General features: G+C 39.4%; 1 protein-coding gene across 3 annotated transcripts in view; it reads left to right on the top strand.

The window, feature by feature from the left end:
* Window positions 1–16,560, top strand: part of LOC126236892 (protein timeless) — a 399,100-nt gene that overhangs the window by 167,619 nt on the left and 214,921 nt on the right. For all 3 annotated transcript variants that reach the window (XM_049946528.1, XM_049946529.1, XM_049946531.1), the window contains one exon: window positions 1,661–1,722. In XM_049946528.1, coding sequence (XP_049802485.1) covers window positions 1,661–1,722 — 62 coding nt within the window. The remainder of the gene's footprint in view (window positions 1–1,660; window positions 1,723–16,560) is intronic.

Below are 16,560 nucleotides of genomic sequence, written 5' to 3'. Positions count from 1 at the left end.
AAAGCTTGAATTTTGTGTGTATATTTGTGTTTGTTTGTGTGTCTATCGACCTGCCAGCGCTTTTGTTTGGTAAGTCTCATCATCTTTCTTTTTTTTATATATATATATATATATATATATATATATATATATATATATATATATATATATATAATAGAGGGAAACATTCCACGTGGGAAAAATATATCTAAAAACAAAGATGATGTAACTTACCAAACGAAAGCATTGGCATATTGATAGACACACAAACAAACACTCAATGTGTGTGTGTGTGTGTGTGTGTGTGTGTGTGTGTGTGTGTGTGTGTGTGTTTGTATATACTACAAAATCTTGTTTCATATGTGCATTTGACACATTCCACATCATAATGGCTACCATACCGTGCGATTGATCAATGGAACATGCAACCACCTAACTATCTAACTAATTTTGCCTATTGAGTCTGGTTTGACATTATCGGCATAAGATATTGTATTAAGGTCAACAAAAGTTTTGTTGATATTCTTTATTATATCATCCATAAGTGGTGAACAGTAGTGGGGACAGTGCACTGCATTTCTGAACTCCACTCTGTCTCATGCCACAAAGATCAACCCTCTCCAACTTGTAAACAGTTAGTATAGTCCTTGTACAACATATGGATTTTTCTTACCAGTCCTTAAAGTACATTCCTTTTCCTAGACCACTCCCAGATAGTCTTGCTTGCAACACTTTTATATGCCTTCTTTACATTTAGGAACATGATTAAAAGGTTCTTGCCTTCCTTCCAGTATTTTTCATCAGCTTGAGGGCACATAAAATTAGATCCACTATTGAAGTGTTATTTCTGAAGCCATACTACTCGTCTTCAGTTGTGGTTCTACAACAACGAAAACAGTCAGTAATTGACAAAATAATTTAATTGGATAGATAAAAAATCTACTCACCAAGTGGCGGCAGACACATAAATAAAAGACAGTTGTAATTGGCAAGCTTTCGAAGTCAGTGGCTCCTTTTTGAGGCAGATGGGTTGAAGAGGAAAGAAAGTCTTTCCTTGTCATCCTGTGCAGTAAGTCTCCCTTGACTCACAGTTCTGGGTGACTTTACCCTAAATCTACCCCTTTTTGTAGACCTCTCCAGTACTTTTCCTTCATCCCTCTTCCTTCCCCTTCAACCTTTCTGCCTAAGAAGGAGCAACTGGCTCCAAAAGCTTGCCAATTACAGCTGTCTTTTATGTGTGTGCTTTGTGAGTAGATTTTTGTCTATCCAATTATGTTGTGGTTCAATGACTGTTCTCAATCTTTGCTCTGTGATTTTCAAAGCCTGAAGGCATTTGTTGTCTTTCCACATCGCATTGAGTGTCCTGTGAAATCATTGTAGAGCCTAGATGCCTGCTGGCTTTACCATGCCCACATTTACTTCATAGGCACCTGGAGATTTTCCATTAGACAAACCATTTGTATTGCAGATATGTATCATGAGGTGAATAAACCACAATTTGCAGCATGCACCACACATTGGTTTTAATATTAATGCATTCAAATAACTTAAATAGCTTAGTCCTCAATTTAAGTTAATGATACTGCCATCATGTATTGAATTCACTGAGTTTAATACAGTGAAGACAAAAATAAAAATGTGTTGAATGTAATGCTAAAATATTATTATTCTTATTTTTTAGGAGTTTATACCACTTCTGATCAATGCAAAAGATGATATAAGAATAACAGATGGCATAATAAGGTAAGTTTGATAGTTTTATGATTATTATTTTTTGTGTTAGCGCATTGCCTCGCATACAGGAAAAAAAAAAATAGTGTTAGAAATGTTACAAACAGAAGGGTTGTGCTTGCTGAGAATAATGAAATTCAAGCAGCTTATTCAGCAACAGCAGACAATGTATATTAAATATCTAAATCTAATTATCATAGCTTGTCTTTGGCAACTGAAGGAAAATGGAAGAAAGGACACAGAAAGTTGGAAAAGAAAAGCTGTAAAATATCCAGCTCAAGAGAAACAAAATGAACAAAGCTTCATGTCCATAGATGCACATGTATTATTTCTTCTCCATTAAGAGATATGAGTTGTCTTTGGAACACAGTTAGACTGTTGCATGCACTGTAATTTCTTTGACTTTGGCACATTTCTGGTGCGATTTGTTACTACCTGCTCCTCCATTCCTTACCAGCTGTCTCTCATTACCCCCTGTGCAGTGACAGGAGACTTCTCAAGAGTGAATGTGCCCCTATTAATCTCCTTCTTTGGGGAGACCTTGAAGGCTAATGAGTATTGCTGAAGTTCTGTATTGAGATACCTTGTTTGTCTTCCACATCTCCATAATGGATGACCATTGACATAGGGTGAGTTTTAGAAAATCACCATCCAATACAGATTTCACAGAAGGAGAAAAAATTAGGCACACTATGTTAGATAGTTCGGAGCCATCCTGGAAATTATGAAAATGTAGTCAATGTCTTCTGTTCTTTATGTTTTCAGCTCCAACACCACTCCATGATTAATGCCCCCTTTTTAGCACATTCTTATACTCTCCAACAGCTCTCTCTCTCACTCTCTCTCTGTCTGCCTAGAAGCTCCTTGCTAAAACCTGCAACCAAAAGTGCGCTGATACACTGTATCAACCCCCCCCCCCCCCCCCCCCCCTGTCACGAAGCCCGATGGTAGTACCACACAATTTGGCAGCTGCCAACTGCAAATGAATAAAAGTCTCCATACATACACTTATTTGCTGGTAGATGTTGAAAGCAAACTCCTAACTGCTCTTCGTAAAGCAAAAAAAAGTTGGTCCATTTCTCCCCCAGTACACAGCCACTTCTCAGGACATAGCTGCCCTTTGTGGATTTTGGAGTCCTAGATAACTTCTAGGTTCCATGCTAATCAACTTTTTTGCCCCCAGAAACTCATTAACATCCACCTCCAGCATCAGTGGTCATTTGAATATTTATACAGCTTAATGCCCACACCAAAATCATCTAGGCCTAGGGAACAGGTCTGCACACAGCTCTTCTTTATGAATAACTTTTTTACTGTCACCATTGATTCACAGAGTTTACTTTCATCCAACTTAATTTTTCTTCCCGTAACTGATAAAGTTCCGTTTTTGTCTTTCCATTTGTTTCCCAGAAATTTAGATACTGTTGAGCATGTATTGTTTAACAACATTAAATTGTGCTTCTTATTTCTTAGTTTTTCAGAGTTGTGTTTTGGTGCATCTCACTATCCTTCTCTAAAGTTACTTCCTAGAAAGACATTATGTCTGTCTTTGTATGTAGTTTTCCATTTTGGTTTTCCTGATTCTAGTGTAAAAGAAGATCTGTTGTCAGTTGCCTGAGAGACTTGTGAAGTACTGTATGTGTATAAATTGCCCAATGCAGTGCTTAAGACAGTGAATAAAAATATGTTAGTGATTTTAAGCTTTGCCAGTGTATGTTGATTCTGAAACATATTGGATATTTATCTGGGTATGTTTGTCCAGATGGTGCAATATGGTGGCAATCTGACTTCAGGTGGTCCTAATTGATTATGTCTGCTGGGTGCCATCTTGTATATCCCCTTCCTTCCATTCTCAAGCTCAGACTTGCAATGCCTGGGCACAGGTCCACTGGTCAAGTGGAAGAGGAAGTGTGCAGCTGAGACATCAGTCTTGATTCAAAGCCTCTTTGTGGTTGTCAGAATGCTGCTGATGCTGAGGAAGCATGTCTGCATCATGGATGTTCCAATGCTGCTGACATGGAGGAGGCACATCTACACAGTGTGATATCAGTTCTTCAGCTGGTATGGCATGATTGGATCTTCCAACAGACTGTCATTGTGCAGTCAATATTCTCAAGGCTGGATCCCAAGCCTTACTGATTGGAAACTGCTGCCTTTATTTATCAACAATGGACAATTCAGGATGGAATGTAACTATATTATGAAAAGGATAGTTGTTACTCACCATATAGCAGAGATGCTCAGTCGCAGGTAGGCACAACAAAAAGACTATCTGCTGTCTGAAAATGAGCTTTCGGCCAACAAGGCGACTCAGTATCACCTTTATTTATCAGTTCATCATGCAGCTGGATCTCTACAGATTCATCAATGAATCAGATGTACATCAGATATCCGGCAGTGTTTTTAGGAGATACTGACCACAATATGATTAAATGGCTAAAAAGATTCGACAGTATCACTAAATACAATGGTTAGGATGATATGATGTGCCTTAACAACATCTGCTTCAGAACAGTGAGAAAATGCTCAAGAGCCAATACAATTTCAGGCAGAATTAAGAAGTCATTTGGTGCCAACCAGTGGTAGGTCTACACAGTTAAAGAAGAACTGAAGAACAGAGCTCAACATAGAGAGGGAGATAACACAGTCATCTTTATTACTAAACATCTGAAACAGTAATCCAGTCCAAATTGCAGGTTGCCTGTCTAGTTGTTTTTAGATACAATGAAAATTTTATTTTTATTATTTCACACAGTTATCAATCAAACTTTTAAGTTTACAGTTTTGTCATAATCCAATCATTATGTTAAATGTTTAACAAAATAAATTTTAGTGTTGATTTTTTCATTAGTCAGTGGATGAATAAATTGAAACTAATGAAATCAGCATAATTAGGGTTTTGTATCATTAACCATCAAATATTTGACACATTAACTCATTTGTAAAGTAATCAGATGTTTGAAGCTGTTTTATATGCAAGAGTTTAGTGCTTTAAAGAATCGGGCTTTGGGAAGTAACTGTTATATACAAATGGCTTTGAAGCTATTTATCACAGTGAAGCCGAATATTAAGAAAGCTGATAATGTTTAACACCTAATTAAGGAGTAGCAGATGACATCTAGCAAGTGCTTCTTTTTAAGGATATCACCACAACAGATGGCTTCATAAGTTGATGACAGCAAACTGAGGTAATACTCCAAAGAAGAGTAGACTAGAAAACACTCAACAGACTTCCAATCATATTAATGGTGGCAGTCACAGAAGAGCAGCAGGAATCTTACTTCACTAATATGGCAAATTGGTGATATTGAATTCAGTTGAATTGAATCAAATTTTATTTGGTCCTGTAGGTTTGCATTGTGTACAGTAAATGTACATGCAGTATAGGACCATTTTGCCTACATTCTAATGGCACTGATTATAAATAACAATATATACAAATCTAATATGATAAATACTCTTCAGCACTGTAAAATTTCTTTTCCACTGGATAGTTTTGAGTTTCTTTGGAAAGTTAGTGTTAAGTACACTACCATGCAGGTTTTTAGGCAGACTTGTTAGTAATTTGATATGTGAATACAGAGGTCCTTTTTCTAGGATTTCCACTGCGAAGTATGTGTCGTATATAATGCTTTCTTTGTGTGTTGTGGTTGTCTACAATAACATTAGTAATCCACTCTGCACTATCCTTTGTGATGTATGTTATTGTTTTATATTTGTAGTTTATGGAGGTGTAAAAATTAAAGATCCCTAGATTTTTGCAGCAGTTTCTGCATGTTACAGAAATCTTTCTTCTTAAAATGATCCTGTTTTATATATTTTTCTGTAATGTGAACACTTTTCATTTCTTGAGTGTTTGTGTTTCCTCACATTGTCACTTCATCGTGCAGATGTGGTTAAAAGAGTCAATGGTATGCTGTGCACAGAAGCCGTACATCTGCATACTGCGATAGCTGCTTCATCATGAATATGTCGGAACTGAGTTCCTTACAGGCAAAGTTAATATTCTGTTTCCATTCCTGGTCATTATCCACAGTAATATCTAAGAATCTGTTGGATTCTACTTGTTCCAGTCTTATGTCCACATGTAATTCCATGTATACAGCCTTCTCTTTGTTTATGAATGCTGCATATACATGTTTATAACCAGTTCATTCTCCAAGAGCCATTGAGCTATGACTATGCAGAAATGCATGCTCTTCTTTCAAGCTGTTCCACATTTTTGTCACTGTTCTGTATTGTCATGTCATCTGCTTTCAGTATTTTCTTCTCCTTCTCTTCAACATGTATATCATTAACGAGCAGATCAAATAGCAAAGGCCCATTGCTGGATTCTGTGGCATTCCATATTTGATGGCCTCGCTTTCTGATTGCTATGAGTTTCCTATTGATAGATTACTTTTTTTTTTTTTTTTTTTTTTTTTTTTTTTTTTTTTTGCATAAGGATGATTGTATCCACTCTCCTGCTTTCCCTTAAACACCATAGTTTCCTGATTTTTGTACCAGTATTTCATTGTCAGTGATGTCAAACGCTTTGGAGACACCCAGAAAAATTGCAGATACATCATCTTTTTTATCTAAGAAATGTATAATACAGGGTGTACATAAAGTCCAGGAACCCTTTCAATTATTTATTGCACAAGAACAAAACATTGTACAGATGTCGTACATATGTCATTTTGAAGAGAAACCCTGAAAGTTTTTTTCCATGTATACCACCACAGCATAGTTTGGTAATTTGCCGATAGTCACCGCTAGTTGCAAACATGGTGAGTTCAGTGCGGAGCAAACTTTTTGTGTGTTGGAGTTCAACAAAAACAAATGTGCTACAGCTGTTCAATGTATGTTTAGAACCAAGTATGGTAAGAAGCCACCAACAAGGAAGGACATTTACCGCTGGCACAACAAATTTGTTAACGACGGGTTGCTTGTGCCCGGCAAAGGGAAGCGTCCGTCCCAGTGTGAGTGAAGTGAATGTGGAACGCGTACGAGAGACATTCCTAAGGAGTCCAAAGAAATCAGTGCGTCTTGCATCAGGTGAACTCGAAATGGCTCCAATGACAGTGTGGAAAGTCTCGCGACAAGCTGGCTGAGAAACCAATCAAATTGGAGCTAGTGCAGAAGCTCAATGATGACAACAAAGACAAGAGTTTTGAGTTTTGTTCACAGTTGCAATAATTGAATGAGGATGGGCATGGCATTGTTGATCACTTAATTTTTAGTGATGAAGCCACTTTTCACACTAATGGAAAAGTGAACAGGCACAACTGTCAAATTTGAGGTACAAAGCATCCACAGGAATGCATTGAATTTGCGTGTGATTCCCCAAAGGTAAATGTTTTTTTGTGCCATGCCACGTCAAAAACTGTACGGGCCAATCTTCTTTGTTGAGAGCACTGTCACTGGATACTCCTACTTGGCCTTGTTGCAGCAATGGCTGATGCCTCAAATGCAATTGGCCTCTCCATTCATCTTTCATCAGGATGGGGCTGCACCCTATTTTCATCGCGAAGTTCGTGGGTACCTGAACACGGAGCTGCCGCATTGATGGATTGGTCCTGCTACAGAAGGGGACAGCTGTTTCATGAAATGGCCTCCCCAATCACCAGATTTCACTCTGTATGACTTTTTTCTGCGGAGACACATTAAAGATCTGGTGTATGTACCGCCTCTACCACGTGATGTAGCAGAGCTCCGGGAGAGAATCCGGGAAGAGACTGCCACAGTCGATGATGCCATGCTGGGACGGGTATGGCAATTACTGTATTGACATTTGACAGGTCACTAATGGTTCGCATATCGAATGTTTGTAAAAAAAATTTTCAGAGTTTCTCTTCAAAATGCAATATGTATGACATCTGTATAATGTTTAGTTCTTGTGCAATAAATAATTGAAAGTGTTCCCCGACTTTATGTAAACCCTGTATATTTTGTGAGAACTGAAATTGCTGATTGACTATATTCACCCTTTCTGAAAGCATGCTGTGATTGTACAAGAATGTTACGTTTGTCCTGTTAAGTGACTAATCTATTGTACATAATCATTTCCAAGATTTTGGAGAAACATTATATGAGTGAAATTGGCATGTAGTTTTTGGGATCATCCTTATCCTCTTTCTTGTATGTTGGTACCACTTTGCTTATCTTCAGTTTTTCTGGAAAAATTCTATCTCTGAAAGTGCTGTTTGCTGCGTCCAGCAGTGGTGTGATTATTCACTCACTTACTATCTTTATTATGTGATTCAGTATTTCACGCTCACCAGCTTATTTCATGGACTTCAGTTCTGTACAGTTTTCCTCACTTCATCTTCTGTGACTGGTTATATTTCACTGGTAATCCACTGTGTTCAGTCTTGCAGCTTTTCTTGTCTCTTTAAAGGGGAATGTTAAACTAAACTAATTGTTGTAATAAATGCATCATACTCCTCATTTACATTCTGTGCCTGTAAGGTTTCATTCCAGGTTTGTCTACTTAATATTGTTCTAAAGATGTTAATATTTTACTCACTGATGGTCCTGATTTCTTTGGTTGGTCTTTTTGTTTCTGATAGTATTTCATTGCTTCTGCAGATGCAGATCAGCTGTCCATGATGATGGGAGACTTCTATTTGAACTACATATGACTCATAATTACAACTGTTAATGTTAGTAATGATGTAATCAATAACCCCCCTCCCTTAACGGTGGCACTTTGAACTGCAGACAGATACAGTGAAAAGACTGTTATACATTGAACTTTCATCTGTATATTGTTGACATTCCAACCTGCAATTTTCATTGTTTGGTGCCAATGACTGTCTGACTTGGAGAGGTCACGCTTCTTAGCACAATTATTGTTGTCTCCATCTTATACCGTATTAACAGTTCTTCAAAACCTTGTCTTGTTTTTGAACCTTTTGCCATGTTGAAGTCTCCTTGTGTAACAGTGTTTCTCTTCATATTCATCCTTAGTATGTTAGCAGTTTTTTTTTTTCAGAAAGATGCTAATCTTGCCACCTGGTGATATGTATACAAAAAACACTGTGAAGTTGTCTTTTACTACACCTGTCATTTCAAAGTTTTTTTTTTCTCTAGCTGTGGGTAACCTCACACTTTTACTGTTTACTGTCTTTTGGAGCATTCCTGTTATAATAAATGGAGAAACTTCACCATCTTTATGTTTAGGTCTACAGAAGTAACTGGATAAAATACAGTCCTTTAGTGTCAGATTAGCTCTGTGACTTTAAATTAGTCCATGTTCACTGATGCATAATATGTCTGATTATACTTAGAAATACTTGCAGCTGTAGTTTACTGTTTCCAATGTGTTGGATAATCTGGTGAAATACTTCTATCTAATTTTTCTTTTGCTAACTTGTATATTGTGGTTTGTATTGTGAGAGCATATTCTGTAATACCTCCTTTTTTGTGTGGTGCTTGTATTTTGCTTTTTCAGCTAGAGCATCTGGTTTTTCACCCCCTTCAGGCCATATTAGTTTTTCTTGCTTCTAATGATTTTGCAGACATTTCTATACATTCTGCTAAGTTTTGCAGACCACAATATACTTATTCTTTGATGGAAAATTTATTTTGGGGACATCTTTGTCTCTCACTACCCTTCTTTTTTATGATTCCGCTAAATATCATCATCTAGGATCCCACATAGACACTTGCCACAGAAATAATTTTTCTTGTGTCGTTAGCAATTTATTCTTCATATCAACATGTGTAAAGACATCTCTGTAATTATGTTTGGTTTCTGAATCCAGTTGCGCAGTTCTGTGTTTCACATTTCCCATGTTTTAAAAATGTTTGTTGAGTTGTTGCATTCTAATTCTAGGTTGCATGTTGATTTTTCAGTTGGGGATGGCTTTTTTTCTGCAGTGATTGCCAATTATTAGAAATTCATTTTCTTTCCCTTGCATAGACACGTCTTTTCTTTCACTGATTGTCACCACCTTCTGTTTATATTTATACACATGGTTCTGGCTTGCTGTGTTTATCATGAAATCATGGATGTGTCATTGCTAGTATGTATACATGTATTTTGTGGTATTGTTGTTTTTCTGTTTGATGGATTTCAAACATACAGGACTACTTTTTTTTCATATTAATCTATGATATTCTTTCTTTATAGTTAATACTTCAATTTTTAATGCCTCACTGTCATTTTGTAGCAACTTTATAACTTTGTTTTTTGAATCCACTGCACTTACAAGAACAGTCATTTCATCATGTAACAGCCACAGCACATGTCCAGAATATCATCACTGATGAATTTTAAGTTTTTCTTATGTGCGCTTTTTGTGTAATCAGTAGTTGTGCTTTGAACCCAAAACACTATCACTCACTTTTCACATTTTATATACGAAGAACTGTTTATTTTTGCCTTTTTAGTAAAAGTGAAGTGTCACTACTCTTTTCTAATGATGGCATCTTGAAATGATACAAAGTCCAGATAACTGGAACTAACTGCATTGAATGTTGAACCCAACTAGGAAGAAGCAATTTCACTAATTCAAGATGATGTTCATCAATCTTTGGCACTGGGTACAATGTTTTATCCTTATAGTGTCGTTATTTATTATAGTGCTATTATTTATTAATGTAAAAATAATTGTAATTGTTTTATAAATTTTTGACATCCAGAATGAGATTTTCACTCTGCAGCGGAGTGTGCGCTGATATGAAACTTCCTGGCAGATTAAAAATGTGTGCCCAACCGAGACTCGAACTCGGGACCTTTGCCTTTCGCGGGCAAGTGCTCTACCATCTGAGCTACTGAAGCACGACTCATGCCCGGTACTCACAGCTTTACTTCTGCCAGTATCTCGTCTCCTACCTTCCAAACTTTACAGAAGCTCTCCTGTGAACCTTGCAGAAGTTCGAGTCTTGGTCGGGCAGTTTTAATCTGCCAGGAAGTTTCAATTTTTGACATGTCTCCTGTACGCAAACCAAATGGATTGCGAATGTACTTCATGAGATGAATAAAACACAATTCAACTGATATCGTCAAGGCAGACTGATATGGTCAAATGTAGTCAGAAACCTGTTTATCAAGCTGCACCCAACAGACAACGTCCAAAGTACTTAATACAGCCAGGTCCACTACCAATTCAGTTACCAAGGAAAAAAAAAATATGTATGTGGAATGGGATGAGGACAAACTAGCATGCATTCTGTTGTGGATGCTCTGCATAAGCTGTGCTCTTGTGTAAAGAAAGAACAAGATTGTTCATCAATAATTCCAGCTCAAGATGTCAAACAATGGGTATTTCTACACATGCCAGGCAACTGCAGATGGCAACAGCCAACTTGTGGGATGAAGCCTATCACTGTAGCCTTGTTGAGGTCACTCTACAACATGATGCAGTTGTTCCCCGTTGCCTCACAGAGGACCAAGCTGCTCACCCAATCACCAAAATCAGGAAATCAACATGAGGTGACTCTTTATGGAGATGAGGCCACTGCAGATGAAAATTCTCCTTGGAGGACAGTTGCCAAGATGTTGGGAAACCACAATGTAGTCATCATTGACAACTATTCTGTCCATCCACTAATCAATTCTGGAATATTATTTTCTGTAATACCAGATACTTATTGTTGCCAGCTGAAGAAGATTACATTGCAGCCAGCTGAAGAAGATCATGTTCTGAGATTCAAAGATGATTGTGCTGAAGGCTACAAATGTAAAATATATGGAGCTAACAGGAACCTATACTGTGAGAATAACTATCAATGACATAACACAGCCCTTCAGATTTGTCTTTGTACCATAACACAGCCATAATACTGTCTTTGGATGGGAATTCTTGCTGGCATCACAAGCAATCATAGGGTGTGGACTGATAGACTCCAGGTTGATGAAGCTACTTCAACAAGTTACGCATCTACAATTGTTATGGGTAATTGTCTACCAATGAATCAAACAATGGAAAATCCAGGCTGGAATGTAACAATATTATGAGAAGGAAAGTTGCCACTCACCATATAGTGGAGATGCTGAGTTGCAGATAGGCAAACAAAAAAACTCTCTTAATTAAAGCTTTCGGTCATTGGCTTTCGTCAACAATAGACACACACACACATACACACACACACACACACACACACACACACACACACACACACACACACACACCAAGACTGCAGTCTCGGGCAACTGAAACGATACTGCAAGCACCAGCACCAGTGCGTGATGGGAGTGGCGACAGGGTGAATGTAAGGAGGAGGCTGGGGCAGACAGTGAATTATGGCAGACTGGAGAGGGGGGGGGGGGGCAAACTAGCGGAAAAGTAGAGAAATAAGAAGACTGGGGGAATGACGGTTGTGTAGTGCTGGAATGGGAACATGGAAGAGACTGAATGGGTGAGGACAGTGACTAATGAAAGTTGAGGCCAGGAGGGTTATGGGAATGCAGGATGTATTGGAGGAAAAGTTCCCACCTGCACAATTCAGAAAATCTGGTGCTGGTTGAAGGATCCATATGGTACAGGCTGTGAAGCAGTCATTGAAATGAAGGATATTATGTTCGGCAGCGTGCTCAGGATGGTCCACTTGTTTCTTGTCCACAGTTTGTCGGAGGCCATTAATGTGATCGGACAGCTTGTTGGTTGTTATGCCTACACAGAATACACCACAGTGGTTGTAGTGTAGCTTGTAGACCACATAACTGGTTTCATAGTCTACCGTATCTTCCTGCGTCGTCGGCGTTGTCGTTGTTGCCGTGAGCCACCGTTATACCAAGTGCAAAGGCACGTCGATCTTAGAGCATAAGATATGGTAACCTTAACCAGGTCCCCAAAACTTAACTCGTAACGAGATCCCTTTGAAGCAAATTGTCATAACGATCGTCTATAAAGGCTTCGTACAACGATAAGAAATGTTACAGTTTATGGAATAATAACAGATACGACCAAACTGGCTTGTTTCATCTGTTTTATTTAATGTAACTTTGTTCACAGTTTTATTTCGCATTCACCACTCATTCACACTCTGATGTGGAGTATATGCGAGTGCCTGAACCCTAACTCCCAAATTCCATCGAAACCCTTTGATGAACAGTTTTGGTTGCTCGACACCAACAGTCAATGATAATGATACAGTATTTTGTAATTGACTCTTCTAGTTTAGCCAGTGCCTCCACGAATGTTTGTTAGGCGTAAGACAATTACACACTTTTCCCTCCGATCTGCAGTTATTAAGAGTTCGCGTAAAAGTTAACGTTTTTCTCCTTTTCATAAATTGGAGCCTGCTTTTCGCGATATAATTAAAAAAAAAAAAAATGGTCTCAATACCGCGTACCTCGTGAAATGTGTATAGATTTATCCCGGAATTGACTGCCCTGTAGGTGTACTCAATTTAATGACCACATTTCGCTATCCACGATTTCATGTAACTAAATATCCTTTTGTTACTCTGATTGTATACCGTAGTTATTTAAAACTTGCCCCTATATTTTTTTCACAACATACAATTAGCACTTCTTTACTTGTTTATTTCTAAGAGTAAACGAAAAAATGATGCCGTATCATCGGCTTGGTCGATATAAACTAAAACACCTCAATATGCCCAATTTTACCTCTTCTTATAGGATCGGCTATCTTACTCATTAATTTACTACATATTATTTCCAATAACACTAAACAGGTATCGCCATTATATTTTAATTGTGTTCAAAAGCACGTTATTATTATTATTATTTATTATTATTATTATGACCGACCAAATCGTAACAAATCGCGCGGCGTGCATTTTTAATGATAGCTTTACACTCGCCCAGCCTTTATTCATACAATATTATATACAGGGTGTTACAAAAAGGTACAGCCAAACTTCCAGGAAACATTCCTCACACACAAATAAAGAAAAGATGTTATGAGGACATGTGTTCGGAAACGCTTAATTTCCATGTTAGAGCTCATTTTAGTTTCTTCAGTATGTACTGTATTCTTCGATTCACTGCCAGTTGGCCCAATTGAAGAAAGGTAATGTTGACTTCGGTGCTTGTGTTGACAAGCGACTCATTGCTCTACAGTATGTTTGGGCAGGCATTGTCAGTGATGTCTTGATTGGGCCTCATGTTCATCCACCTACGCTCAATGGAGCAAGTTATCATGATTTCATACGGGATACTCTACCTGTGCTGGGTTCATGCACGATGGAGCTCCTGCACATTTCAGTCGAAGTGTTCGTACGCTTCTCAACAACAGATTTGGTGACCAATGGATTGGTAGAGGCGGACCAATTCCATGGCCTCCACGCTCTCCTGACCTCAACCCTCTTGACTTTCATTTATGGGGGCATTTGAAAGCTCTTGTCTACGCAACCCCGGTACCAAATGTAGAGACTCTTCGTGCTTGTATTGTGGACGGCTGTGATACAATACGCCATTCTCCAGGGCTGCATCAGCGCATCAGGGATTCCATGCGACGGAGGGTGGATGCATGTATCCTCGCTAATGGAGGACATTTTGAACATTTCCTGTAACAAAGTGTTTGAAGTCACACTGGTACGTTCTGTTGCTGTGTGTTTCCATTCCATGATTAATGTGATTTGAAGACAAGTAATAAAATGAGCTCTAACATGGAAAGTAAGCGTTTCTGGACACATGTCCATGTAACATATTTTCTTTCTTTGTGTGTGAAGAATGTTTCCTGAAAGTTTGGCCATACCTTTTTGTAACACCTTGTATAAATATACAGACAGGACTGAAAGATCGATCTCTCTACCGTAACCAATAGAGGCAAATACGCTATTCAAGTTCTGTTATATCTATCTTGACTCGTATTGTTACAATAGTTAGTCCTGCCTTTGATTGGATAGGTGATGTTAGTGACTGGGCTGGAGTAGGGGGTGGTGGGAGGATGTATGGGACAGGTCTTGCATCTAGGTATATTACAGGGGTATGAGCCATTAGGTAAGGGCTTGGGAGCAGGGGTTGTGTAATGATGTACGAGCATATTGTGTAGGTTTGGTGGTCGGCGGAATACCACTGTGAGACGGGTGGGAAGGATAGTGGGCAGGACATTCCTTGTTTCAGGGTGCAATGAGACTTACTCAAAACCCTGGCGGAGAATGTAATTCAGTGCTCCAGTCCCGGATGGTACTGAGTTACGAGGGGAATGCTCCTCAGTGTCCGGACAGTAGGACTTTGGGAGATGGTGGGAGATTGGAAAGATAATGCATGGGAGATTTGTTTTTGTACAAGGTTGGGAGGATAATTACAATCAGTGAAGGCTTCAGTGAGACTCTCAGTATATTTTGAGAGGGACTGTTCATCACTGCAGATGCGACGACCATGGGTGGCTAGGCTGTATGGAAGGGACTTCTTGGTATGGAAAGGGTGGCAGCTGTCGAAGTGGAGGTATTGCAGGTGGTTAGTAGGTTTGATATAGATGGAGGTTCTGATGCAGCCAACTTTGGGGTGGAGGTGAAAATCTAGAAAGGTGGCTTTTTGGGTTCTGTAGGACCAGGTGAAGCAAATGGTGGAGAAGTTGTTGAGGTCCTGGAGGAATGTGGATAGGGTGTCCTCACAAGATCCAGATCATGAAGATGTCATTAGTGAATCTGAACCAGGTGAGGAGTGTGGGATTCTGGGTGTTGAGAAACTATTCCTCCTGATGGTCGACGAATAGGTGCCATGTGAATGCTCATAGCCATACCTTGGATTTGTTTGTAGGTTAGTAATATGGTTAAGGATATAGTTGATCATGGTGATTACGAAGGAGGTTGTAAGTTTGGAATCTGTTGGGTGTTGGGAAAGGTAGTGTTAAATAATGGTAAGGCCATGGGCATTAGCAATATTAGTGTAAAGGTAAGTGGCATCAATAGTGACAACCATGACACCATGTAGTAAAGGGACAGGAACTGTGGAGAGTTGGTGGACGGAATGGTTGGTATCTTTTATATAGTTGGGTAGGTTCCAGGTAATAGGTTGAAGATGTTGGTCTACGAGAGCAGAGATTCTCTCAGTGGGGGCCCATCCCAGAACCTCTCACCAGAGTCCATCTCTCTACTCACCCCTATCACTCCGAGCACTCCTACCTTCTACATACTTCCTTAAGTCCATAAACCTAACCACGCAGGACATCCCATTGTAGCCGGTTACTGTGCCCCTGTACAGTCTAGCCACCTTAGGTCATTTTATCTGCAGTGACGAACGGTTCCTCTTGCAACGTACCGAGGATCTCACTGTAGCCTTCACAACCCATAATTATTCTCCCAACCTAGTACAAAAGCAAATCTCCTGTGCCTTATCTTTCCAGTCTCCCACCTCCTGATAAGGCCCACCATCCGGCCACTGAGGAGCATTCGCCTTGTAACTCAGTACCACCCAGGACTGGAGAAGCTGAATTACATTCATCGTCAGGGTTTTGACTACCTCTCGTTGTGCCCTGAAATGAGAAATGTCCTGCCCACTATCCTTCCCACCCCTTCCACAGTGTTATTCCACCATCCACTGAACCTACACAACACACTCGTCCATTCCTACACAACCCCTGCTCACAACCCCTTACCTCTTAGCTCATTCCCCTGCAGTTAGTAGGGCTAGATGCAAGACCTGTCCTATTCATCCTCCCACCACCACCTTCTCAAGTCCGGTCACAAACATAACCTATCCCATCAAAGGCAGGGCTACCTGTGAAACCAGTCATGTGATCTACAAGTTGAGCTGCAACCACTGTGCTGCATTCTATGTGGGCATGACAACCAACAAGCTGTTTGTCTGCATGAATGGCCACTGACAAAATGTGGCCAAGAAACAAGTGGACCACCCTGTTGCTGAGCACACTGCCAAACATGACATCCTTTATTTCAGTGACTGCTTCACAGCCTGTGCCACATGGATCCTTCCCACCAACACAAGCT

Source organism: Schistocerca nitens, chromosome 2 (assembly GCF_023898315.1).
Source record: "Schistocerca nitens isolate TAMUIC-IGC-003100 chromosome 2, iqSchNite1.1, whole genome shotgun sequence".
In the NCBI taxonomy this organism is placed as follows: Eukaryota; Metazoa; Arthropoda; class Insecta; order Orthoptera; family Acrididae; genus Schistocerca; species Schistocerca nitens.
Note: the sequence above shows the minus strand (reverse complement) of the source record. Positions and strands in the feature narration are given on the sequence as shown.